Below are 27,641 nucleotides of genomic sequence, written 5' to 3' on the forward strand. Positions count from 1 at the left end.
TTTTACAGTAATGAACTACCCTGAGCACAGGCGCAGGGTACGTGCGTGCATGTGTATGTCGAAGTGAGACGGTATGCAGATATTTATTTAATAACTACTGGGCAATAACTGGGATTTCGCCTCTCTGGGTTCTAATAGGATGCAGGATAGTGAGAGGAGGCTTTACAATTGCAGACCAAGCATCCGTCTTGTTTAGATGCCGGCTAGGGAGTTAACAGGTTATACTGTGTGTGGTGATCAGGGTGCGTGCTGAGAGTGACTGATGCCCTGGGGGCATTGCTCTCGTGGGATGGACATCTAAGGTGAGTCTGGAACTCAGGCATCCAGCTCCCTTGCACAAAGCCTTCCATTTTGAAGAATGAACACGTCTCTCCATCCGTCTGGAGCAAGTTCCGTTTAGACCAACTGCCAACACCGGCCAACAGTACCGTTCTCACACACTTGATTAGAAATGAATGTTCACTAAGGATGAGAGACGATTCTGCAAGGGCTTCAAGGCTCAACCACTTCACCTGGGCCTGCCTGGGGGAAGTGTCATGGTTCTCACTGGGCCACCAGCCTTAGGCAGTTTCAGGGCGACAGACCCACCCTCACTGGGGTGTTTTTTAGAGCTCCAGTCTTTCTGTTGGGGAGTTGGAGTAAGCTGCTGTTGTAGAAGGAACTGGGAGAATCCCAGGACCCCTGGGACGAGGAGAAAGATGGTTTTAATTAAAGCAGAGAGGACAGGACTAAGGCGGAGGGGGATGACATGTTAATAAGGTTTAATGAAGCTGTCTGCTGATGGGGACAGCTGTCACCCAGAGTTGTATTCCAGCCAAGCCACTCGGTGACAGAGAAACTCCAAGAAAGAGTGCTTTGAAGGAGGCAGGGGAGGGCGGGGTGGCTAGTCTGGAGCTGGGATTCTCCTCAATGGAGTAGAGAGAGCGCATGCATGACACACACACACACACACACCACACACCACAAACACACCAAGATGAGGAATCAGGTTAGGGAGTCATGCTTAAGTGGCTTCCAATAGCTCCCAATTCCCTGATGTGCAAAACCAAGCTGTGCTTCTTGCAGACCTGAGGCACTTGGGTGGGATGTCTTAAGAATCAGCTATGAGAACAAGGAATGCAGTCATTTGAAGACTGAAAAGACTTTATTAGTTTTCTCCCTTCCTGAGACACCATCTCCCATCTGTCCATGGAAATGATGTCACCTCCCTTCAGGGGAGAGGGGTTGCTCGGGCTAAGCCCAGAGGCTTGGCCTTAACCCAGCTCATCTGTTTGCTCCTGGAATGGACCAGATAGACAGGCTTCTGCTTTATTTTTTTAAAGATGTTATTTTTATTTATGTGTATGTGTGTGCTACATTTATGCAGTGCCCTGGGAGGCCACAGGAGGGTGACAGATTCTGTATAGCCTACTCTACAGGCAGTTGCGAGCTGCCTGCTCTGGGTGCTGGGAACTGAACTCAGGATCTATGAAAGAGCAGCAGACACTCTAAGCACTGAGCCATCTCACCAGTCCCTAGTACAGACTTCTTTAAGGTTCAGCTTACCCATCTGTAAAATGGAAAAGGCAACCCCACATAAGGAATTCTGGGAGATGAGGGAGAAGGACAAGAAGTTCAGCAGAGTGTCAAAAAGGGACGTCACGGGGGCCATGCATGCCTTGCATGCAGGTTTATTTAGTAAACCTCTATTCTTGGTTTGTTTATTTGGCTTTTTGAGACAGGGTTTCTCTGTGTATCCCTGGCTGTCCTGGACCTAGCTCTGTAGACCAGGTTGACCTCGAACTCAGAGATCCACCTGAGATTGCTGGGATTAAAAGTATGAGCCACCAGTGCCTGGCCCCTTAAATGTTTATTCTTTTCTTTGTTTCTTCCTTCGCTAGAGACAGCATGGTGGATCTTTGTTTGGAGAGGTGTCCCCAACATCCTGCCTGCCCCAGGACCTTTTCATAGCCTAGCCCGATCGATGGTCCAGAGACCTCTTTTGCAAGCCAACCTCTTTTGTCATTTCCTAAGATGAGAGGCAGGGTGCTTGGGGATTCCTGTGGCCCATCAAAGCTGAGATTGGTGACAGTGACATCAGCTCCACAGATGTCAGAGTGGGGTTGCCATGAAAGAGCAAGTGACCAGCAGGGCCTCGAATCTCCTTGCAGCACAGCGGCAGCTGCCCTGACACCTGTCATGGCTTGTTGGTCCTAGTCTAGAATTCAGCGTCAGGAGCTTCCTGAGCACACACGGGCCACACTCAGCTGGTGTCACACAGCCCAGGGAGGGACCCAGAGTCCCCTCTGGCAGTCTGCTTTTCCCCTCCACCTCTGGATAGCGCCAGTGCAGTGGCTGGGCCTTCTGTGTCCAGGAAGCCCCTGTATTTACTGAGCTCCCCTCCCCTTGCTGGACGCCTGCTGGATTCACTTGAAAGATGCCTCTCTTTTCCTGACCACTTTACCAGACTCAGTGAGACACAGCCAGCGTGTGTCCAGCTCGCCTAAGCTCTGTTTCTTTCTTTCTTAAAACAAAAAAAAAAAAATTATATGAGTACACTATAGCTATCTTCAGACACACCAGAAGAGGGCATCAGATCCTATTTACAAATAATTGTGAACCACCACGTGGTTGCTGGGAATTGAACTCAGGACCTCTGGAAGAGCAGTCAGTGCTCATAGCCACTGAGCCATCTCTCCTGAGCTCTGTTTTCTGAGGTGGCTGCTGTTTCTACATCTCTCCTCACTAGTCCACTTACTGGAGAGTAAAACCCGGGCAGTGTTTTAGTGAAGAGGCAGGCACACAGAGAAGCCACAGACCCCACACAGCCACTTGTGGGCAGACTTTGCCCATCACTGAATCCGAGATGAAGGGGTACTGAGGACTTGGTGGGGCAGACTGGGTTTGAATTCTGCCTTGGCCTGTCATTGATTCTGAGTGGGCAAAGGCAGGCTGCTCTCCTGATTCTGTGCCCTCACCTTTAAAAACACAGCAGCAGGGTGGCTCTCTAGCATTGTTGGGAACATTGTAGATGCAGTGACAGGCCATGAGAGCCAGATTGCACAGCTGTACTGGGCTGTTAGTTAGTGTCCTGTGGGACATGCCGGCTAACGGGGCATATAGGTCCATAGCCTTTCTAGAGACTCAGAGGCACCACACATGCACCCAAAGGAGCTGCCCCAGTGGGTTCTCAAGCATGCCAGGTACTGGGGACAGATGGGATAGAGGAAATGGTGGCAGAGAGCTCCCAGGGCCCCACATAGAATGGTGCTCCATCCAGGGCATAGGGCTGTCCTCAGCTGTGATGGCTTTAGGCTGTAGGGGGCCGTTAGTTCAGCACAGTTTGCTGAACTACACACTGGCTGTGACTCAGCGAGGGCAGAAGCGGCTTGCTCTGGAAAAGTGTGAGGCAGGGAGGAAGCCTGCAGCTGGAAACTGCAGGATGGCTCTCCACAGGTGCTTTGTCTTGGTGGCTGTCCCTTTGGTGGTTGTCTGTACAGCTCCCCTTGGGAAGAGGGTGCCCATGCTCCCATGCAAAAGGACGGCAGCAGACAGGAAGCTGGCATGAAGGTTGGTGACCAATGCCCCCAGAGCCCCTGCAGCTTTGACCCTCAGCCCCCACCCATTCTCTGCTGGCTAGTGTGCTGTCAGCTTGACACAAGCCGGAGCCATGTGAGAGGGGAACCTCCATTGAGAAAATGCTCCCAGCAGATTGGCCCATAGACAGTTGGGTGGGACATTTTCCTGGCTGGTGAATAGTGTGCATGCAAGTGCTCAGCTCGCTGTGGGTGGTGTGACCCCCAGGGCAGGTGGTTCTGGGTTCTATGAGAAAAACAGACTGCTATCCAGGCATGGCAACTGTCCGTCCCAACTTCGGGAGGCAGAGGCAAGAGGATCTCTGTGAGTTTGAGGCCAGCCAGGGCTAGGTAGAGAAACCCTGTGTCAACAAAACAAGAAACAAAAAACCAAAAGGGGTGGAAGTGGAGGACAAACTGAGCAAGCCAGTAAATGGGGTCCCTCCATGGCCTCTGCTTCAGCTCTTACCATGAATTCCAGCCTCCATGCCCCTTCTTTATTGACTAAACTATATGCTGAATAAACCCTTTCTGACCCAAGTTGCTTTTGGCCACAGTGTTTTAACCCAGATTAGAAAGCAACGTAAAACAACCCCAATACCAGAGCCGGACCATGGCAGCATCTCGGTTTCCTATGTGAGGGTGTTATGGAGTTCAATTCTGGCTTCTTCTGGCTCATGCAACACAGTTGCCACCACCAGTGTTTAGTTCTCTGGGTTTCTCAGACCTGGCTTCACCAATGACCTCTGGGACAGCTCTTGTATAAGATGATTAACCACGTCTCTGTCCACTGCCCACTAGCTTAAGGCGTGCATGCACGCATGCATGCACGTGTGCGAGTGTTGACTCCTTTTCAAGTTGTGACAACCAAAAGGGTCCAGATGTGGCCAAGTGTCCCTTTGGGAAGAAACTGGTTCTATTTTAAACTACTGCTGTTATGAGTTTGTCCTGTGACAGCGAGGGGGGAGGGTTCTGGCGCTGTTCTGGGCTGAACTGTATCATACACAGATGTTTCAGGTGTGCACACACATACTTCTCCAGGATTATGTTTGACCCAATACCCTGAAAACAACAATTAGGGGAGGTTTATTCTGGCGATAGCTTCCCCATCGTGGTGGGGAGGGCACGGGGATGGGAGCATGAGGTGGCTGGTCATCCTGCACCTGCAGTCAGGAAGTTGAGTCAGGAGCCCAACCAGCTGTCTCCGTTGTATTCAGCTTGGGGCTGCAGCCCATTGGTTGGTGCCACCCATGGCTAGAGGCATGCCTCCTAGGTAACTATAAATCCGTCAAGTTGACAGTGAGGATGAACCACGAGGGGTGTCCAGGTCATAACAGTTAGAATCTAAGTTAGGCAGACGCCTGGCTGTAATAAATAATGCCAGTTTCCCATGGCTGCGTCAGTTTACAATGCCACAGATCATGAGTGTCTGATTGCTTCAGTTCTTGACAGTGCCATTGGACTTTTATTTTGTGCCTTTCAGAGGTTGAATACCGTGAGGTGTTAGCCTTGGCTACTCTGACATCTTTTTAATGAAGTATCTATTCAAGTCTTTTGCTCACTTTTCTACAGAAGTGGTTTCCTTTTTATTGATTTGTGGTTGCTCTTTATATAGTGTGAATACAACAATAAGAATACAAATAACTCATCTCACTTTGTAGCCTCGGAGGTTTTAAGGTGGAGCATTCTGAGCTTCCCTCATCGCACTGCTGGTGCCCTTGACTGTCATCAGAGTTGTCCTCTCTGTAAGACCATTCATGTCCTAAGCTGCTTTCATCTTGGAACCCCCAGCACAGGACTCTGCAAAAAGAGAACAAACTAAATATCTGTGGGATAAATACAAAACTGTGTCTCAAAGGAGATTTCTGATGGCTGTCCGTGTCGTCCCTCTTCTCTATTCCAGGCAACAGGTCTGTGGAGCTACAGAAGACGACTCTCAGCCCCCAGCCTGTCCTACTCACACCTGCCCTGAGGGAGGCAGGGCCTTGTAGAGAAGTCATTTTTTTTTTTTTGGGTTTTTTCGAGACAGGGTTTCTCTGTATAGCCCTGGCTGTCCTGGAACTCACTCTGTAGACCAGGCTGGCCTCGAACTCAGAAATCCGCCTACCTCTGCCTCCCGAGTGCTGGGATTAAAGGTGTGCGCCACCACGCCCGGCAAGAAGCCATGTTTTAACTTTCCCAGCAGAAACCAGTTTTCAAGTAAGAGGCCAGAGCTTCAGTTGTAGCCCAAAGTGAGCTATGTGGATCAGATGTAAAGCTAAACCATCCAACAGAGCATCTCAGTGCCTGCCTAGAGCCCAGAACCCCTCTCTCCAGGGAGAATGGGGTCTGAGATTTGAGATGCAAAAGAAGGGGAAGAAAAATGGCTAACTGCTTGTAGGAAAAACATAGACTTTCTAGGGAGGCTGTTTGGCTATGTGCTGTGTCCAGATTCACTTGGGATAGTCCTAGCTCCAGGGGTATTGGCAGACAGAGCCTTGGAGTCAGGTCTTGAGAGTTGGCCCCTCACAGTGGGATTTGTGCCCTTCTGGGAAACAAAGGAGAGCCTCAGGCCTGTATTCTCCGTCTTGTGAGGCTTCAGATGAGTGGCAGCCATTCACTGACCAGGGAGACAGGCCCTCCTCAGTCCCGGTGGGCTGCTGTCCAGATCTGAGACCTCCCAGCCTTAGAACATCTAGAAAGAACGGATGGTGTTCATGCCACTCAGTGTGTAGTGAGTTTGTGAGCACTGGGTTTACCACAGGCCTGGTTCATCCATGCTTTCATGCAGGCCGTGTTGCTAGCTTCTGTTGTATTGCTGGGGAAAACCCAACAAAGCCTTTAAATATATTATCCCATATTTCAAGTCATGTTAAGATCAACTGAATTTCTTTTACCCTCTTTAAATTTATTGTTCTAAATTGGTAAATGTTCTAAGTGTTCTAAAATGTTCTAAAAAGTGTTAAAGTGGCTATTCAAACAGGGTGAGGAAGACAGCTCAGCTGGTAAAGTGCTTGCCCTCCAAGCACAAGGGCCCAGAATTCATGCAGAAAGCGAATGTGGTTAGCCCATGTTTTGGATTCAAGTGCAGGGGAGGCAGGGGACAGCAGGAAGACCCTGGGCTCAGCGTACCGTACCGTGTGAGCTCCTGGCTCACTCCTGAGATTCTGTGGCAGGAAGCAAGGCAGACAGGGTTGTCCTCTGACCTCTAAGTGCACAAGCATACACATACACACATGCACACTTGTGTGCACCCTGGATTACTGTTCCCATAGGGCACAGCCTCCAGGGGATGGGCTAGAGCTAGCCAAACATCAGGCGAGTGCTGATTTAAGTACTTTCCTTCACACCTCTCCCATGGCTTTGTTACAATGTAATTCTTATACCATCCATCTCAGTTGTCCTCAAAGCGTGTACAATGTCACACCCTCAGGATAACCAGAGTCATACAGCTACCAACATGACCCTGTAGAGTGTTTTTTTCCCCTCCTAGGGAACTGTTCCTTAGTCAGCCACACCATCCCTCACCCACCATCCAAGGCTGACCTTCCAGCCTCACTTTCCAGCCTGCCCTAGGCATCCACAGGAGGGACTCATGGGGTGTGGCCCTCTGTGTCAGCTTTTGCAGAGTCATGCTGTGAAGGCCAACACGCTGTGGCAGATACTGTAGGTTTTGGGGACGACCATGACCTTGAAGGGCAGCAAGGGGCCGGTCCAGACGACCATCCCAGAGGTTTCTTCAAAGAAGCTTTTACAGATTATTTATTCATTTTTATTATTAAAGGTGGCATACACATTTAATCCCATCACTTGGGAGGCAGAGGCAGGCAGATTTTTGTGAATTCAAGGCCAACTTGGTCTACATAGTGAGTTCCAGGTCTGTCGAGGTGACCCTTTCTCTCTCTCTCTCTCTCTCTCTCTCTCTCTCTCTCTCTCTCTCTCTCTCTCTCTCTCTCTCAAAACAAACAAACAAACAAACAAAACAAAACGCAAAATATTTATTTTTATTTATGTGTTCGTGTTTGGGTATGAGTATATGAGTATATGAGTGCAGTGCTCATAGAGGCCAGAAGAGGGCACCAGATCCCCTAGAGCTGGAATTACCAGCAGTTGCAAGCCTCCCTACGTGGGTTGGGACTTCTACAAGGGTAGTTAGTACTCACTCTTGATCACCAAGCTACCACTCCATGCCCAGAGGCCTTTTATCATAGGCTGTTACATACCTGCCAGGTGTCACCAGGAGGAAGGGCCGCAGTGACTGTGACCTATTTAAGAGGATCTAGATGTGTGCTCCTGGCAAAGGAGCAGGGCTCTTCCAAGTCCCAAGTGAGTGGGACAGGATGAAAGAATGACTTTCAGGAGTGGGGGCTGTAGGATAGTTGGTAGAGCTCTTGCCTAGCAAGCACAAAGCCTTGGGTTTGACCCCCAGCACCACATAAACTGGGCATGGCAACTCAAGCCTGGAATCCAAGCATTTGGAATGTGAAGGCAGGAGGATCAGAAATTCAAGATCACCTTTGGCTTAGTGAGCTCGAGACCATCTTAGGTTACATAAGACCCCTGCTTGGAAAAATACAAACAACTCAGATGAGGGAGGGGCCACTCTAAGTTTGGGAAAGAGGGTGTGGCAGCAGAGTCAGGGCCTGAAGGGTAAAGGGCAGGCCAAGAGTGTAGGAGATGAAGCTGGGACGCCTATTGAATCATCAGCGGACAGTGGTGGCTGCCCTGCCTCTCCACACTGCAGCCTGCTGAGAGGACACTATGGAACACCTCATAATCTGGGAGCTGCCAGAACCTCAGAATGATCTGGTGCGGCTAGCATGGGCAGATTCTGGGAGGCATAACCTGGTCACTGGGAGGGGAGGGGTGCCCTCAGCCTGTTCCATGGACCACATACAAGAGTGTGTCCACAGGCTGACAGCGCCAGGAAGCTGCATGGCCCTGACATTTACTCAGCCATGAGCTGAAGACAGAAAGCTGGGATTCCCAATGAGGTTCTTCCCCTCCTACCCTGGCCATACGCAACCTCCCTCTCCCCATCTGAAAGGTGGGGGTGATGAGCCCTGAGTGCTAGATCAGTGCTTGTGAGCATTTTTAATGCTGCGACCCCTTTCCTCGTGTTGTGGCGACTCCCCTAACTATAAAATTATTTTTGTTGCTACTTCATAACCAAAACCATTTTTTGCTACTGCTGTGGATCGTAATGTAAATATCTGACTTGAAGGATATCTGATTTTTGGCTCCTGTGAAAGAATATTGTTTGATCCCTAAAGGAGTCATGACCCACAGGTTGAGAACCACTGGACTAGATGGTTGTAAGAAGTGACGCCTTTAATTCTAGCACTTGGGAGGCAGAGGCAGGCGGATTTCTGAGTTCAAGGTCAGCCTGGTCTACAGAATGAGTTCCAGAACAGCCAAGGCTACACAGAGAAACCCTGTCTTGAAAAAAAAAAAAAACCCAAAAACAAAAAAGAAGAGAATGGGATCAGGCATGGAAGGAACTACAGGTCACGTCGGAAGAAGAAGGCATTGGCGATGCTCTGGATACCAGGCAGGGCAGGGCCTCCAAGCAAGGAGAACTTTAGATCTAGAGAGGTGTAGAGATTAAGAAAGAGCCCAATCTTGGGTATACAAAATAGCATAGAATGGTCCATTGTCAAGACAGAACTGTCTGTCAGCTTTAATTACCGCCAAGTGCGCTTAACAATCTATATACAGACCCGACAAAGTTCATGTACTGAAAAACGTTAAAATAAGCAGAGTGTAAAAAAGTAGGGGTAAATCCACGCAGGGTCTCTGTTGAGAAAAGACAAACATGACCCAATTGGATGGCTCAGCAGGTAAGTGATGTGCTTGCTGCCAAGCCCGATGATCTGAGCACGGTTCCCGGAACTCACATGGAAAGAGAGGAGTCCCACCGGCTGCCTTCTGTGCTGGCTGGGTTTGTGTCAGCTTGACACAAGCTATAGCCATCAGAGAGGGAATCTCAGTTGAGAAAATGCCTCCCATACGATCAGGCTCAGGCAAGTCTGGAGAACATTTTCTTAATTAGTGATTGATGGGAGAGGGCCCAGCCCATTGTAAGTGGTGCAATCTTGGGCTGGTGGTCCTCAGTTCTATAAGAAAGCAGGCTGAGCAAGTCATGAGAAGGGAGCAAGCCGGTAAGCAGCACCCCTCCATGGCCTCTGCATCAGCTCCTGCCTCCAGGTTCCTGCCCTGATTGACTGAGTTCCTATCCTGACTTCCTTGATGGACTATGATGTGAAAATGTAAACCAAACCAACCCTTTCCTCCCCTACTTGCTTTTGGTCATGGTGCTTCATTACAGTAATCCTGACTAAGACACCATTAGACTGCCACCCCACCCCTGCAATAAATAAATGCTAACAAGGAAAGAGGGGGGTAGGGGAGGAAGGAAGGAGGGTAAGCAGTAGATGTGTAAGAATTTGCCCACCCCGTTCCCATCTCCCATCCCCCACTCTACCCCCACCCCTGTACTCAGCTAACAGGGAAAAGGAAGACGGGTGCAGCCCTCTGGGTTGTATGGCTGCTCTCAGTGCTCGAGGCTTATCCACCACAGTTTAGGTTGGCACCCAACCTTGTAAGATCATAAGAGAAACTTTCTGGCTTTCCCTACTGTGAGTCTCGGTTGCTCATTCCTCTGTGAGAGTCCCCGTCCCTCACATAGGCTAAATCTGCCTGCCTTGGACAGACTCCTCCTCCCTTAGGGGTTCTGGGTGCTTGCTCTCTATAGTGAGGGGATGTCTGTGGCTGATAATGATGACATCCTGGAAGTCATGGAAGGGCTTTCTTCAGACCCAGAAGGTAGGATTCACTGATCAGGTGCCAAAAGGGTGACAGGTGCCCTCCAGACACCTGTGTTGTCCCAGTAGGTGTTCAGTGTTAGGCAGGAAAGCTGGCCCTCTCTCCTGCCACCTCCCTCTGTCTTCTTGATCTTATTTCCCAGTTCTAGGAGAGTGAGTCTGGACTCCCAGCCGCAGCTAGCTGCTCTGCCTATCCGTGGCGTGTAGGTGTTTCAGGACCCCACATGCAGCTTGCTTGCCCCTACACAGATAAAGCCCTTATTACTTCTGCTGCTGGGGGAGACAGTGCTCACTCTAGCTAGGTCTTACCTCAGCTCTCTTTCCCCAATAGGCAGAGCTTGGCAAGCCCAGGGAAAGAAGCTGCAGCCTGCCTGGCATCAACTTTAATTATGGACTCTACATCCGAGGGCTGGATGGAGGGGTTCCTGAAGGTGAGTGGGTGTCTGTGAGAGCAGGGGTCCCCGAAGGTGAATGGGTGTCCATGAGAGCAGGGGATTTGAGAGATGGATTGGGGGCTCCCACCTTTTCCCACTCTCAGTCAGCTTCAATAAAGTCGCTTGGCAGGGGCTGGGGGAAAATAAGAGGGAAAGATAATATCCTGGATCAAATGTGGTATCCCTGGTAGACCATGGCCAAATGGCACAGGGGAACCAGCAAAGATACCCCCTCAGATAGGACTGTCCTCATTCTTTATCATGAAGCAAGCACTGAACAGTCTCAGAGCCAACACTGGAGGTCCGATGGAAGTCAAAGCCAAATGGTTTGGTTCTTGTGATAAAGTATTCTGACAGCAAAGCTGGGTTTAAAATATACCTTTAATCCTAGCACTGCAAAGGCAAAGGCAGAGAGGCAGAGGCAAAGGCAGAGAGGCAGAGGCAGAGGCAGAGGCAGAGGCAGAGGCAGAGGCAGAGGCAGAGGCAGAGGCAGAGGCAGAGGCAGGAGGCAGGAGGCAGGAGGCAGAGGCAGAGGCAGAGGCAGAGGCAGGAGGCAGGAGGCAGGAGGCAGGAGGCAGGAGGCAGAGGCAGAGGCAGAGGCAGAGGCGGCAGGCAGAGGCAGAGGAGGCAGAGGCAGAGGCAGAGGAGGCAGGCAGAGGCAGAGGAGGCAGGCAGAGGCAGAGGAGGCAGGCAGAGGCAGAGGAGGCAGGCAGAGGCAGAGGAGGCAGGCAGAGGCGGCAGAGGAGGCAGAAGAGGAAGCAGAAGCAGAAGAGCAGGCAGATCTATGAGTTCGAGGCCAGCCTGGTCTACAAAATGAGTTCCAGGACAGCCAGGGCTACAGAGAGGAACCCTGTCTTGAGGGAAAACAAGTCTGACAACAAACAATTTAGAGGAGAAGAGAGCTTACTTAGCCTACAATCCCAGGTGGCTGCAGGGGAGTCACAGAGGCAGACGTGTAAAGCAGCTGAATATCTATATCTATATCTATATATCTATATCTATATCTATATATCTCTCACATCCTCTGTCAAGAGCAGAGAATGAATGTGTGCCTGCTCACTTGCTAGCCTGTGCTCTGCTTGATTTCTCCACTCTCACACAGTCCCAGACCCCTGTCTAAGAACAGTGCCACCCACAGTAGACTTGGTCTTTCCATATCCATTAACTTAATTAAGACAACCCCCCCACCCACCCACCCAGGCTAACCCTATGTAGACAATCCTTCCTTGAAACTAAGTTGACAGTGAAAGCTGACCATCACAGGTCTCTTGTGGGATCTCTGGGAGACCTATCCCTCCCTTCAGGTGGCTTACTTGCTAGGGCCAGGCATTGCTGTCTCCTGTGGGGGTGTGATGGAAGCCCTGAATCCCCTTTAAAAGTTCTAGGTACCTTCTTTCCACTGACACCCACCCTTTGGTTGTCTCCTTGCTCATAGCCATTGGGCACTGGAATGTGTTTAAGCAGCAGCCTACCTGCCCCCACGAGCTGACTCGGAACTATATTGCCATGAACCGAGGGGCTGTCAAAGCTGGCCTGGTGACTGCCCGAGAAAACATGCTCTATCGTGAACTGAATGACATCCGAATCAATGACCAGGAAGACCGGCGACAGAAGGAGCCACCTTCCATCCCTCCCAACATGACCTTTGGGATCCGTTCACGGTAAGGACCGGAGAACCAGCTCCAACCTCCCCGGAGGCTGTCGAGAAGCTGGGCCAGGAGCAGAGCACTGGGGTGACTGGAGCCAAGCTGTAGTGGGAAACAGGAAGAGGTTGAAGGCTGGCCAAGGATTTTCTGGTTCTGTAAGCATTTGTAAAGACGGGAATCTGCACTCAGGAGGTCAAGGTCATTGGTCAAGTGTGGCAGCAGGCTCCTGTAATCTCAGCAGGCAGGGACAGGATAGGAATTCACCATCATTCTTGCCCACATTGCCCATGTTACAAGATTGAGGCCAGCCTGGGCTACATAAGACCTGGTCTCAAAGAAAAACAAAACAACCACAAAAAATGCCAACTGGGGCTGGAGAGATGGCACAGTGGTTAAGAGCACCGACTGCTCTTCCAAAGGTCTTGAGTTCAAATCCCAGCAACCACATGGTGGCTCACAACCATTTGTAATGAGATCTGACACCCTCTTCTGGTGCATCTGAAGACAGCTACAGTGTACTTAGATATAATAATAAATAAATCTTTTTAAAAAAAATGCCACCTGGGGCTGGAGATGGCTCAGACAACTAAGAGCCAAAAGCACCAGGAATTGAGTCTGAACCATGACTCGCGAGGGCCTTGCCTCAGTTCTCAGACCTGTACAGTGGGATTAAAGCTCTGACCGCTGCCTCCCCTTGCTAAGAGGTCTTAAGACTTAACTTTGTTGAGGACCTTATTACAGGAGCTAGACACAACAGCCCTCAGTGCATGTGAGCTGTGTGTTTGCTTAAAGTGACACGATTCAGACTGTAGACCCAAGAGAGAGAAGATGGGGGTGAGAAAGACGACTCAGAAGTGCTTAGGAGCCTGTGTTCATTTTGCAAAAGTTCCCAGGACTTACATGGGGGCTCACACCATGTGTAACTCCAGTTCTAGGAGATCTGATGCCATTTCTGGTCTCTGCGGGCACTGCACACACACGGTGCACATACATGCATGCAGGCAAACACACACAGAAAATAAACATAAGCCTTCTTGGTTTGACTTTTCCATGGTAAACTGTATCGCTAGTGTTTGATGAAAAATCTTCTGACCACCGGATAAATGTCGAAAATCTAACCTGCACCCCCAAAGCATGGGTTACCCTGAGAGGGGAGCTCTCTGGCCCCATGTTCACTATAGCAAGAGCATGATCAGTCTGGGGCTCAATCACTCACTTCAGACCAAGGGAACCCACCTATCCCTCGGCACAGGCCTGCTCTGCTCGCTGGGCTTCCGGGACCGACCCCTCCCTAGTTCTATGGACTCAAGCTGGTCTCATCTTCCCCTACCATCAGCCCATGTGCATGATGGGTACCTATTTCACCCTGATTCCAGGGTGGGCCATAGGATAAGCTTGGCCATTCAGGCACTCTGACTTCCCAGCAGTCGGCTATGCCACTCCCTCCTTGTTGTTTGTTTCTTCTTGGTTGGTGATAATCCTTTTTCCTCACAGGTTTATCATGGTAAACTCATGTCATGTAACACCTATCACTTTAACCAGTGCGAGAAGGCACACTCCTGTCACCATTAGCCAATACCATGGTTTTTAGAAATGTTCACTTTCCCAACATGAAACTCATCCACACACACACACAAAGCTCCCCCCCCACAAAGCTCACTCCCCCCCCCCCAAAGATCACACCACACACACAAAGCTCACCCCACCACACACACATACAAAGCTCACCAGATCCTGGCAGAAAAGCTCCTGTTTAGACCTCAGATGCCATCTGATGCCATTCTTGGTCTTTGGGGTGGTGGAAGCAGGGTTCTGTGTGTACCTTACAAAAGAATGTTAGCTCAGATATGGGGGGGAGGCAATGAAACGCTGTCAAGGACTCTTAGGATAGCCCAGGATAACCTGGCCCTGGGCCTGCAACATTCTTTTTGCAATCACTGATGGTCTAGTCTGTCAACCAGCCTTTTAGAATGTTTAACACAGGTACAGCTTTTTCTGAGAACTTCAGTTCACACCATCTTGCTAGGAAAAATGTTCTCATCCTTCAGAGATCAGTCCAGCAGGCCCTTTTTGCTAGCTTACCTATCTCGCACTAGAAATGCACTTCTGTCCACACAACCCTTAAAACCTGGGACATGGCCGGGCGTGGTGGCGCACGCCTTTAATCCCAGCACTTGGGAGGCAGAGGCAGGCAGATTTCTGAGTTCGAGGCCAGCCTGGTCTACAGAGTGAGTTCCAGGACAGCCAGGGCTATACAGAGAAACCCTGTCTCGAAACAAAACAAAAAAAAACCTGGGACATGGTAGCAACGTGGTAGTGACGTGGGAGTGTCCTGGTAGTGACGTGGGAGTATCCTGGTAGTGACGTGGTAGTAACATGGTAGTAATGTGGTAGTGGTGATATACACCAGAAGGTTGCTTCTGCGCTCCACTGGTCACCTGTGTTCTTAGATTGCCACAGCCCAGTTTGGCAAAGGTGTCCTCGCCTTGTCCCTGCAGATTGTAGACATGATAGCCCATCCTGGAGTCCTCAGACATTTTGGTATCAGAGGAAGAGTCTAGGTCAGAAGTCAGCCTCAGGTACCATTTCTGTCTCTGTCCCAAGTCCCCAAAGGAGAGAGCACTGGACAGGGTGCCTGCCAGCTTGGTTCAGCCCTGCTCAGTGAGCCACCTGCTGTGTGACCTTGAGAGCTAGCTTTCTCTTCTTCCTATAGTTCCTACTTTACATATGGCCTTCTAGCATGTGACCTCTGTGTTTTGAGTTTTGACGATCTCTTTCAGTTGGGAATTCTTCTCCTATGTAATGGAGGTAAACCCCATACCAGAAACCTGGCTTTCTCTCTCCCCATGTTTCTATAAACCTTCATGTCAATTTAATTTTCTTGTCATTAGAACCTTTACTGGAGGCTAGCAGGGGCCCTGTCATCCCATGGAGGCCAGGAAGGGTCAACTGACGTTCCCAAATTCATACAAGTCAGAGCTTGGCCCAGATTCTTAACCTGGTAGACTTCTCTTCTGAAACATTTAATACTAGAACGTGCATCAGCATGCACTTGATAGAGAGCTCTTATTGAAAATAGGAAAAGTAGAAAGATCAGAGAGGTGATGAGAGTGCCCCAAGTCACACAGCATGGCTGTGAGCTGACAGAGTCAGGTGGGCAGGCTCCTTATCTGATGCTCGTCCTTAGAGCCCCTCATCTTTCTAATGTCGGTATGGTGCACACACCCTGAACCTCTGGTCCCTGGGGGGCCTCAGCTTCCCATCCTTCGAGTCAGCTAGGCTCAAAAAGGGCATGCATTACCATCAGCTCTCAATATAAAAATCTTAAATTGCTGTAAAATAGAGTGGCCCCAATTCCAGGGTAAGGACGTGATGAAGTGCCGGTCGCATCTCCCGTGATGGTAAGTGAGCTTTGCATATGCAAATTGAATGGATTTTAAAATGGTATTTAATGACAATTTCGTGGTCGACATTAACATTAATTGCACAGAAATGAAAATGTGGCATTAGGTTGCTGTTAGCTGTGCGTATCGGGCCATAAAGCTCCATCTTTATCAGTGAGGCCCTTCCCATGTGACAGGGCCACTCCACAAATTGCAGGCAGAGGGCTTTTACGGATCAGAAATATCCCCCAGCTGGCCTGATCAGCATCAATTTCCCTTTATTTCTTCGTAAATGGAGGTTAAATGGCTTCGGGAAGGGCTTGGCGCTGCCCGGACTCCAAAGTAAGCCCCTCTGCCTTCTGCCTTAAATGCCTGGGAACAGTTAAAAACCCACCGCCCCACCCTGTAATGGGGCCCAGGCCTATTCCCTGGTGGTCACAGTTAACAAGCCTCCACTGTATTTATTTCTTTACTTTAAAAGCATGTTGAAAACCAAATCAGATTACACTCGACTGCCCAAGAATTGTTAGAGTGATTTAGTTCAATAAATAAATAATGAAGTAAACGGTCACCACCCACATACCTCTACAGACGTGTTAAAAATAAAGTCTCAGGCAACCCAGAGGCACACAAGCCACGTGGGCTGAACCACGTCAAGCAGCAGAGTTCCTGGAGAGTGCAAAGACATGTCCCCCACGGGTGCACCCCTCTTTGCCAGACACCCCGCAAGCTCAGGCTCATGCACCTGAGTTTGGATTCCCTCAGTCACTTTCTTGGTGGTGAGGTTTCTACTTCTAAGCAGGAGAGGTGCCTTGCAGACACAAGCCTTGGAGCCCAGAAGCAGAGCTCTGAGGGGGGTATCTGGAAGACAGGGCCATACGACCCATGGTCATGAGCAGAGGTGGGACAGGGGACAAGACAGAGAGGTTCACTTGTCCTGTGTAATAATTTTTAAGAAGGAGAGAGGGCTAGAGAGATGGCTCAGTGGGCAGAGTAATTGCTATGCAAGAGTAAAGACCTGGATTTGGATCCCCGGGTCCCATGTAAAACTGGACCGACACCTGTACCCAAAGCACTCCCACAGAGCCATGGGAAGCAGAGGTGGGAGGGTGCTGAGGCACTCTGGGCATGAGGTAGAAGGTGATGCCCAACATCTCAGGGTCTTCTGATAGGTACCCACCTCTCTCTCCCCCCCCATACACCCACACCCCCCCACACACACTCTCAGACAGACAGACAGACAGACACACAGACACACAGACACACACGCACACAAACATACACACACACACAGATTTTTAAAAGTCTGAATGGGTTTGAATGGGTTGCTCCATTCAAAAGAAAGAGGTAGGGGCTGCATATAGAGCCTGGACTCCCTGTGCTTCTAGACAAATCAGAAGCCTGGACAGCGGTGTCTCCATCCACTGGCTGTGTTTCGTGCAGAATCCATGTTCTCCATGAACCCATCCTCGCAAGACTGGCCTTTCGGGTCTGTCTGTGTGTCCTGGTATCAGAGTGTACATCTACTGCTGGAGGCCAACAGGTGCCTTATTATTTTTTGGGACAACACTGCATGTGTCCCAGGCTGGCCTAGAACTTGCTATGGAGCCAAGGATGACTTGAACTTCTGACCCTCCTGCCTTCACCTTGCACCCAAGTGCTGACATCACAGCTGTTCTGTCATGTCTATTCCTAATAGATCACTATGGTCCTGTCTGGGCCTTTCAAGGATCAATGATGCGCTGACCACTTTGACATCAAAGCCATTTCGCATGCACACAGCTAGCCCCTGCCTTTTTCTTCTGCAGCAGGGACAGCCTGATGTAGGCCTGAGAGGGAGGGTCAAGCCTTATTTCAGGGAGGAATGTGAGGAGGGTTTGTATGGGGTGTAGCCTCAGCTGGGAAGACGTCATCTCTGTGGTCACACAGCTGTGAAACATTGGGAATCCCCCAGCTTTGCCTCACTCTCCCGTGCAAGCATTACAGTCAGGGTGGAGTTGTCCAGCCTCATCACCAGTACAGAAAGCCACAACACAGATCTCAGTGCATGCTGTAACTTGAGGCCTATACAAAGATGTGTCTGGAGGCCAGAAATGGAGCTATTAAAGGCGAGTTTAATTATTGATGCATTTTAACAAGGGCTTCTGGGGGAGGGGGGTGCCCATGCCCTTGCATATCTTAATTGTTCATGCTGCTAATTGGTCCTGTGTTCTCACTAACAGCAAGTCAGAGATATGTAGCCAGGGATCAGCCAGAGCAGGGAGCTGGTAGAGCCCAGGCAGCTGAGGCTCTCCCACCACCATGCCTGAGAGCCTATGCCACACTCAGCAACAGTCACCAGTGGATGTCCACCCTTCATCGAGCAAAGGGTGCCCCGATCACAGGCCAGATGAGCTCTACGCACACCTGTCTGTCACTGTCACTCTTCCTTGTTGGAAACCCTCATCTGCATCCTCATGAAATGACAGGACAATTCCAGTGTGTGTGTGTGTGTGTGTGTGTGTTGTTTGTGTGTCTGTGTGTATGTATGTCTCTCTGTGTGTGTATGTGTGTATGTATGTCTCTGTGTGTGTTTATGTGTATGTGTGTGTGTGCACTCACACATGTGCGTGCCCCTTTAGAACCTTTATATTTTCATGTTTTCAGAGAGAAGACAGAGGGTCAGAATAGCAAACTAACTTGCCCGGGGCTTCTCTGCAGTGGAGTTTGAATTGGTGTAGCCTGAACCGGGTGACAGGGACAGAAGCACTAACAGATGGTGACATGGCTTGGGATGATACTGGAGTTTTCCCTGGAGTCAGGACAGCAGGTTGGATTTCTTCAAAGTTCTTAGAACTTCATCTGAACACGAAGGAACTCAGTGAGGTTCCCCGCCCCACTCCAGGATCACATGTCACCTGCGAATCAGCTTAGGAGGGGGAGACGGTTTGGGGGAGCTGAGAGTTGCTGAGGTCCCTGGTCTATAGGCAGGTGACACGGATGCTCTGTGCTGTGTAGGGTTAGCTCATTGTGGTGAGAGGAGCATGGCTAGTGATACTCCTCAGGGTGGCCGGAAGGGACGGAGGGACTGAGGGACGGAGGGAGGGAGGGAGAACACGAGGCTCCAAGGCATTTCCAGTCCCTTTCAGGGGCATAATTCTGTGTGACCAAAAGACAAAGGCTCCCCACCTTCCAGGTCCATCATGGGCTAGGGGCCACGCCACGGCGTGCCATTTTCCTTCCCCTTCCTCTTGTTCCTCTCCTTTGGGAGTTACTGCCAACAGACTCAGACTCTGGGAGGGGACATCCTGAGGCTTCTCCATACGGCCACGCCAGGCTTTTGTGCATCTCTGTATCTCCAGGTCTAACTCTAGGCTCTTAACTGAAGAGAGGCCCTCAGTAAAGATGGCTGAGTGGCCACACTGAGATCCAAGTGTCGGCCCCGTAGCAATGCTCTCTTCTCAGAGGTCTCGCTCATCCCGTTAGTCTGATCTGGGCAAGCAGATCAGGGAGCTGAAAACTTTGGGATGGAGGAGAAATGAGAAGCAGGGAAGAAATGCTTGCTACCTCGGGCTTTCTGCTGGTGCTGTGCTTCCTGTTCTCAGCCATCAGCAGCCAGAGGAGACAGAGTGCAGAATGGAGGAAGACGCTTCATCGGCAGTTAAATGAATGCTGCTGGCCTGACGGGCCGCGGGAATCTCTCTGCCAAGCTGATTTATTTGTCAAGTTTACAGTGGACCCATCAATCACACTGCCTTATTTTGTTTCTGCTGAAGCCAATACCAAAATCCAAGCCAGACACCCAAAGTCCCAGAAGGGCTCAGCTGCAGTCAGCAGGGCCCTAAGGCTGACAAGGGTCCTGGCTGACCACAAGGGGGAGCCAGGAGATCTGGGGAAGACGCACCCAGGAGCTAGCTATGCGGAGTGTGCAGTTGTGGGTTGCATCCAGCAAGCCTCACACACACAGTAAACTGCAGGCCAGTTTTCCCTTCTGGCTGCTCAGGCCCCAGAAGATGAAGACAATGTCAGCGTCATCAAGCACAGCCATTGTTAGGCTGGGGAGCCCTGGCCTATTGTGACACTTGGGGTTCCATCCCCAACACAAGAATGTCATCAGAGCCTTAGTGTCTGCCTGACACACTTTGGTTTTGGCTAAGTTTTTATTGGAGAGAAAACACCGTCTAGGTTTGTTTCAGGCTTCCTGACAGTGACTAAAAGCAGAATCTGCCCAAGACTCGGAGAAGGCAGGTACTGTTCACTGTTCTCAGGCTCCACCACGGCCTCTCTGCTGATGTGCTAGTGTGTGAGTGGGTAGTATGATGCCGCCTCATGCACTAACTCCATCTCTTGGCTGTGTTGATCGGTAGAAATGAAGAAAACAAGGCTGATGATCTGCCTGCTGCTCAGTCATACCTGGAGCATCAAGTTAAAAACAATGCCAGGCCGAGCTGGGGTCCTGGTTCAGTTGGTAGCTTGCCTGACATCTACAGAACCCCAAGATGGGTAATCCCTAACACTGGGGGAAAGCAGGCATGGTGGTGAGACTGACATGTCCAAGATCATCATCAGCTACGTAAGGAGTTCAAAGCCAGCCTGGGCTACATGAGACCCTGTCTCCCAGAAAAAGAAAGAAAGAAAGAAAGAAAGAAAGAAAGAAAGAAAGAAAGAAAGAAAGAAAGAAAGAAAGAAAGAGAGAAAGAAAGAGTGAGAAATTGGTGACAATTGTGGCTTGGTGCAGTTGTCTGATCCCAGAAGTGCTTGCAACGACGTCTTACCAGTTCTCAGTACGACCCCGATGCTCGCTCTGAGGTCCCAGCTTTCCCAGGAGCAAAGTGACTGATACTCTAGGCAGCTCCTGTAGTGAGCACTGGAAACAAGCATGGAAAAGTTCTGTTCTCTCATGAAAGGTCACAGGTCACCTAGTGGAAGAGTGAGGGCCCACTCAGGGTCCTTGCAGAACCTGAAGGGAATCCCAGAGGTGGCGGCTCTGGCTAGCATCTGGATCTGTCAGCTGCCCCATCACGGGTAGGGGTTTCTCTCCTCAGGGTTGCAGGCTTCCGTGAATCTGGATCACCAGGAACTCGAGTTGAATGGGGCCCACGCTGAGCAGTGGCCTGAGATAAGGTTGCACTCGGGGTTCCTGCCTCTTTGGGTACTCTCTGCTCTCCTTCCTCATGGGCTTTGTAGCTAGAGCTGGGATAGAGACATTTTTCATACTTTGCTATTTCCCCTTTGGCTCTCTGGCTGCCCAGACAGAGATTTATCCCCAGCCTGCTGCTTGCAGTATGGGGAACAGGGGGCCTGTAATGGATCGTGATGCAGCTCCCATGGGGCCTGTCCAGGCTGAACCCCATCCATCAGGAACTGCTGGGTGCCAAGGTCAGCGCTAACAAGGCTGGCTGCTTTCTCCCGGGGCTTCCCCGCCCCATCCTGTGCCACCAGCTCTGCTTCAGGTTTTCCCAGTGTTAGGCTTCAGGGAGAGCTGGAGCCAGCACAAAGTGGGCTGAGGACCAGCCTTCCAGCTGCTGGCTTCCCCCTGCTCTGCACACCATGGGGGGGTGGGGCTGCTGCGGCCTCATGGGCTCAGCTCCCCTGTAATACAAGGGGGACAACTTCTCTGCACACCGCTCTTTATACTGCCCTCGCCCTCCCTGGAGGCGGGATCAGTGGCTTCTCTTCTTGTTCCCAGGTGCTAGGAGCCTCCATGGTGAATTTCCCGGCCCTCTGGAGAATGTATTCAGTCATCTCCCTTCCCACTTCAGCCCACTGTCACGCTGGGGGGCGGGCACCCGTGCTGGGAGCTGCTAATGGGATAATTCTGAAGACTGATGTTAACAAGTTCCAAATGACCCCCCAGACAGTCTAAAGGTCAGGACTGTTGAGTGACAGAGCCGCCCAGTCTGCTGTTAGCTTTTATGTTAGACCCACAAACAATTAGGAAGTAATTTGTGAGCCCAGAGGTCTCCCATCCAATTAGCTCCCAGAGTCCTGCTAGGGCCTGGTCACCGCCTTTCCAGTTGTACACCAGAAAGCCAAAGCATAAGGCGGGAGGTTGGGTGTGGGACTGCCCAGCCCTCCTCAGTTTCTGGGAGAGACAGATGGCCAGCAGGCAAGAGTTCTCTGCAGGGAAGCACTGAGTGTGGTGTGCCTTGGAGAACTGCACATTCCCTGCTTCTGCCCTGGCTGGAGAGTTGGAATCTCCCACCTGCAACGCAGGCACCTCTGCCTGTGTGTAAGTGCGTGTTTGGGTGGCCGGCAGTGTGCACGTGGAGGCCAAAGACTCAGTTCCTCGGGCTCCATCAACCTCGTTTTCTTGAGGCAGAGCCTCCGATTAGCCCAGGAGACTAAACTGGCTGGCCGTGAAGCCCCGAGGATCTGCCTCTCCACTTCCCCAGAGCTGGGTTGAGTGGAAGCCCCACGCTCAGCTCTTTCCCATGAGCTCTAGAGCTCAAATTTGGGTCCTAGCTCTTCCGAGGCAGGCACCTGATGGGCTCAGCCACCTTCCACTTCTGCCTTCTCTCTGGACACTTCATATTCTCTCCCCAGTATCAGCAGACGCTAGGAGACCTTTGATCCAGTCTGATGAAGTGGGTTGGCATGCCTTGAAAGAATGAGGGGTGGTGGCCTCTTTCTCAAGCCTATAGGAGGGCTTTTGTGGGCACCAGACACCCCTGCCTTCATCAACCATTTCTTCCATTTGCGTAAGCCTGTGATAATATTTCCTGGTTCTGAGGATAGATAGATTACAGGCTGATTTTAAAAGAAATTTAAAAAGCATTTCATGGGTCCCTGAAAGTGTGTTGGGACTTTGCAACTTACCTCCTAGGCCGAATGAACACACAGACTCTGCCTCATCCTGCTTAGCCTTTAAGGGTTTTCCATTCTCTCATCTCCCCCTCCCCCCACCCAGTGCCCCAGAGGTGCATGTGTCGAGGGCCGTCTGCCAGATCCTGGGGCTAAGGGCTGCCCACGTGGGACAAGGTGGCATGCCTGCTTGGCTCTTGTTTCCTTGAAAGCCCCTGATGCTATCTCTGGGGTCACCTCTGGGGTCAGGTCACCTTATGACCCCATCTAACCCAGTAACCCACCTTCCCATACCATCATCCTGTGGGTTTGAGAATCAAGTTTTCTTTTTCTTTGCTTTTTTAAAAATTTATGTTCATTGGTGTTTTGTCCAAATGTGTGTCTGTGTGAGAGTGTGAGACCCTGGAAATGGATGTAACGACGGTGTGAGCCACCGTGTGGGTGCTGGGGATTGAACCTGGGTCCTTTGGAAGAACAGCCAGTTCTCTTAACCACTAAGCCATCTCTCCAGCCCCTAGGATATCAAGTGTTCAACACAGGAATCTTGGATATACATTCAAACCATAACCTCCCTCAGAGCTCAAAAGCTCCAAACAGCACCGAATTCTCTGCGCCCACGCCCAGTGTCCACTGCTTAATCTCTGTGGGTTCCATATCCAAATCTCTCACATATCATAAAAATTGATGTGACTTCATCTCTAAATAGTTCTTTGACCCAAATTTTAATGAGCATGAAGTATTTGTGTTGTATAAGAGGTAGAGACTCAAGCCGGGCGTGGTGGCACATGCCTTTAATCCCAGCACTTGGGAGGCAGAGGTAGGTGGATTTCTGAGTTCGAGGCCAGCCTGGTCTACAGAGTGAGTTCCAGGACAGCCAGGGCTACACAGAGAAACCTTGTCTCGAAATACAACAACAACAACAACAACAACAACAACAACAACAAGAAAGAAAGAAAGAAAGAGAGAAAGAAAGAAAGAAAGAAAGAAAGAAAGGAAGGAAGGAAGGAAGGAAGGAAGGAAGGAAGGAAGGAAGGAAGGAAGGAAGGAAGGAAGGAAGGGGGAGAGAGAGAGAGAGAAAGAAAGAAAGAAGTAGAGACCCAGGTTACAAGGTAATGAATGATGTTGCAGGTGAATGGGGAAAGCTGTCTCTGGGCACAGTAATAAAGAGAGGTCAGGACCATGCCAAACTCAAGCACATCCCTAGACTAGCAACAGCACATGTTTGTTTGTTTGTTTGTTTGTTTTGCATTTTTGTTTTTTGTTTTTATAATGGCAATGGTCTTATTGTGTTGCCCAGGCCTTGGATTATGCTCTCGTATCCCAGGCTCTTGCCTCTGAACCTCACTTATTGACATGTGGGGATGTCAAAAATGTACTTTTGGTCTGTGGTCAATTGGACCTACAGAGGTAGAGCCTGCAGATAAGACTGTCTAGGCAAAAAAAAAAAACAAACCAAAAAACAAAACAGAACAAGAAGCCGGGCGTGGTGGCGCACGCCTTTAATCCCAGCACTCGGGAGGCAGAGGCAGGCGGATTTCTGAGTTCGAGACCAGCCTGGTCTACAGAGTGAGTTCCAGGACAGCCAGGGCTATACAGAGAAACCCTGTCTCAAAAAATAAATAAATAAATAAATAAATAAATAAATAAATAAATAAATAACAAGACTGTCTAGGCAAGCTGGTGTGGTGGTGCACGCCTTTAATTCTTTAATCTGCTTGGGAGGCAGAGGCAGACAGAGCTCTGAGTTTGAGGCCAGCCTGCTCTACAAAGTGAGTTCCAGGACAGCCAGGGCTACACAGAAAAACCCTGCCTCAAAACAAAAACAAACAAACAAACAAACTGTACAGGTAAAACTGGGGAAACTCAAGTAAGATAGTGGGCCACAGGGATGCCACCATCCTGGGTGTGACATTTTTGCAAGATATTATGGTCAGGGGAAGCTGGGCTAGAGATGAACAGGACAGAGGTCTGTGTTAAACACTGCAAGGATGCTTGATGGCAGTGTGTGTGTGTGTGTGTGTGTGTGTGTGTGTGTGTGTGTGTACCTAGACCTTGAGGCAAATTGCAATGGAAGAAACTAAAGACTAGCCCAGGGGCAGGATTGCTTGCCAGGGTTTTAAACACAAGCTAAGTTCTCAGTAAATACTCTCCTTAAGTACCTCAGGGGCCACACCATGAGCCCACCCACTGTGTAGCCTCAGATCTGCAGAGAAGGGAAGGCACCCTGGCTAGTCACTTGGTGCTGTCTAGAACACCAGGACCATCTCTGGAAGGCATTCCAGGGCCTGGGATAATCCCAGGAGTGAGAGGGCAAGATCTCTTTAGGTGGGCTATGGGTTTCCTTGTTGTCACTTTTTTTTTTTAAAGATTTATTTATTATTATATTTAAATACACTGTAGATACACTGTAGCTGTCTTCAGAGACACCAGAAGAGGGTGTCAGATCTCATTACGATGGTTGTGAGCCATCATGTGGTTGCTGGGATTTGAACTCACGACCTTCAGAAGAGTAGTCAGTGCTCTTAACTGCTGAGCCATCTCTCCAGCCCCTGTTGTTGTCACTTTTAAGTCAGGGTCTTATTGTGTAGCCCTAGCTGGCCTGGAACTCATTATGTAGACTGGGTTGGCCCCAAACTCATAGAGATCAGCCTGCTTTGGTCCCTTGAATGCTGGGATTCAAGGTTTGTATCACCATGCCTGAATCAAGGGCTGCGTTTTGATCCAAACCAGAAGAGAAGTACAAGCCACCAGCCCCTCCCTCTTTCTAAGGTGATTGGCTCCCAGTCAAGGCCTGTGGACTGCACAAGGCTCAGACAGAGAACCCTGTCAGGCTTTCCTTTTCTTTTTTAGATATTTTTGAAACAGGATTTTTTTATGTTGGCTAGCCTAAAGCTCCATATGTAGACCAGGGTAGCCTCAAACTTGCGTAAATCCTCCCGCCTGGTCTCTCCGGTAGTTAGATTCACAAGTGTAAGCCACCATACTTGGCCCTTTGTCCACTTCTTCATCCCCCTGGGTTGGCCCCAAACTCATAGAGATCAGCCTGCTTTGGTGGGAGAGGCTGTGTGGATGGCCATGCCAACAGCTCCCGGATTCCCAGGAGCTGCAGCTGCTGGCGTATTAGGGACGGATTTTAATTTTATTTTAACAAAATAGCTGTCTCCACTGGAAGAGGCGTCAAGCGTGAAAGAAGGGCCCGTCTGGAGTGGAATCACATTGAACAGACCTCCGTGCTGTCATTGATTTTCTAGGAAGAAAAAAATCGCCTCTGGCTACTAAACGGAATTAGTAGTCACTGATGACCAATTATTTTAGCCCGCTGTGAACGGAGCGCTGCACTGAATCCAGTTTGTCAGACCCGAATCTCCTTCTTAAACACCTTTCAACACATGTGTACCTAAAGTCCCTCAGAAAGCGCCTTCACTTTCCTGGCTCCCGCCAAGTTCTGGGCTCAGCAAAGTTTTAATGAGCCTCTCGGATGAAGATGAGTTTCTATGAGAGGGCCTCTCTGATCCATGGAGCTCTTGCACAGAGGCGGCGGGCAAATCAGAGCTGTCAGCCCTCATTTGTGCCCACCCCGCACCACGCTGCACCCATGTCAACCTAACGTTTGCAAATGATCCCCTCCATCTCCCTTGTGAGCTCACCCCGAGCCTTCATTGGAGATCAAGCCTTGGTCTTGGGTATCAATTGCAAAGCTTTGAGGGTAGATTTGATGGAACGAATCTGAGCCTTCTCAGGGCCCGCCTGCAGCCCGGGCTGATTTCCATTTCGTTTATTCCTGACTTTTTGCACTATCACACTTAATTGTGACATGGTGTGGCTGAGACAGGAGCACTGGGGCCGGGAGGGACTTCTCTGAAGGTCCCTTCCAGGTTACAGCAAAGGATTTGTCAGAGCTCTGAGCAGTGGGTCGGCCATCACAGCAGACACTGTGTGAAAATCCACAGGCCAGGGCCAGGCTGGCTTCAGAGGCAGGGGAAGCGGTGGGCCCAGTGCAGGCGCCCAGTGTGGATCAGTACGTGTATAAGCCTTGAGACCTAGAGAAGACAGAGCATGCTTCCATTCTCTGAGAACCCGATGGCTCCTTGCAGCGGTCTTCTTCCCACCTCTGACCTGGCTCAGCTCTCCCTGCTACTCCTCCAGCTGCCTGATCTCTCTCTGCACTCAAGAGCCTCAAATATCTGGACCTTATGATCCCTAGGGCTCTCTTGCCCACCTCCTCTGCCATCCCTAAAGTCTTAGCCCCTAAGCTTGGGACTTCCAGCCTCCCACAGAGGTACAGAATTGCATAGCCCACCCACACAGCTTTTGGACATGGTTTTCAAGATCGGACATGAATGACTGCCACTGGTGTCCGTGACTCTAGTCGTCTGGCTTAGGAAGGCATGGCCAGCCTCCAGGGGTAGAGACACCTTAGATTCTGCTGTCATGAGGATTTCACAAGTCAGTTACATCAATACTTGCCCTGAGTCCCTGTACCCTTTCTAAGGATGTCAGGGCTGTTACAGGGCTACTAGCAGGGTTCAGAGAGAACAGGCTCACCTCTCCCACAGCCTCTTCCTGAGCTGTGCAGAGGAGCAGGGCAGTCGTCCTCAAGCATGCCCAAAGCCTCCAGGGACAGTTGGTACTTATCAGAGGATATCCGACATTTGGCATGCCTGCTTACATTGGATGAATTATCGGAACCCACACAGGGCTGCCCACCTGCAGCCTGCACATTTGGAGAACCAATTGCAAAAACAAACACAGCTACATCAATAACAAAAAAAATCACATACACCTCAAAAAAGCTAATAAAGGGGGTCAGGATGGTAGAAAGCTGGTTTAGCATGCAAAGGCTGTGCATTCAATCCCCAGCCATGCATAAGTCAGGCATGTCTGCTGCAATCCCAGCATTTGGGAAGCTGAGATAGGAGAATCAGAAGTTCAAGGCCTTCTTTGACTAGATAGTGACTTTGAGGGCCACCCTGGGCTGTATGAATCTCTCGTACTTTAAGTAAGTTTAGGATTTTGTGTTGGACCAACTCGTCGCTAT

The 27,641-nt window shown here is 50.2% G+C and overlaps 1 protein-coding gene across 2 annotated transcripts in view; it reads left to right on the forward strand.

Moving 5' to 3' along the window:
- Window positions 1–27,641, forward strand: part of Cfap77 (cilia and flagella associated protein 77) — a 127,733-nt gene that overhangs the window by 57,573 nt on the left and 42,519 nt on the right. For both annotated transcript variants that reach the window (XM_021156178.2, XM_021156179.2), the window contains exons 2-3: window positions 10,689–10,788; window positions 12,227–12,452. In XM_021156178.2, the coding sequence (XP_021011837.1) occupies window positions 10,689–10,788; window positions 12,227–12,452 (326 nt within the window). The remainder of the gene's footprint in view (window positions 1–10,688; window positions 10,789–12,226; window positions 12,453–27,641) is intronic.

The sequence above is a fragment of the Mus caroli genome, unplaced genomic scaffold (genome assembly GCF_978045245.1).
Source record: "Mus caroli unplaced genomic scaffold, Mus_caroli_1 scaffold_2, whole genome shotgun sequence".
NCBI classification, from domain to species: Eukaryota; Metazoa; Chordata; class Mammalia; order Rodentia; family Muridae; genus Mus; species Mus caroli.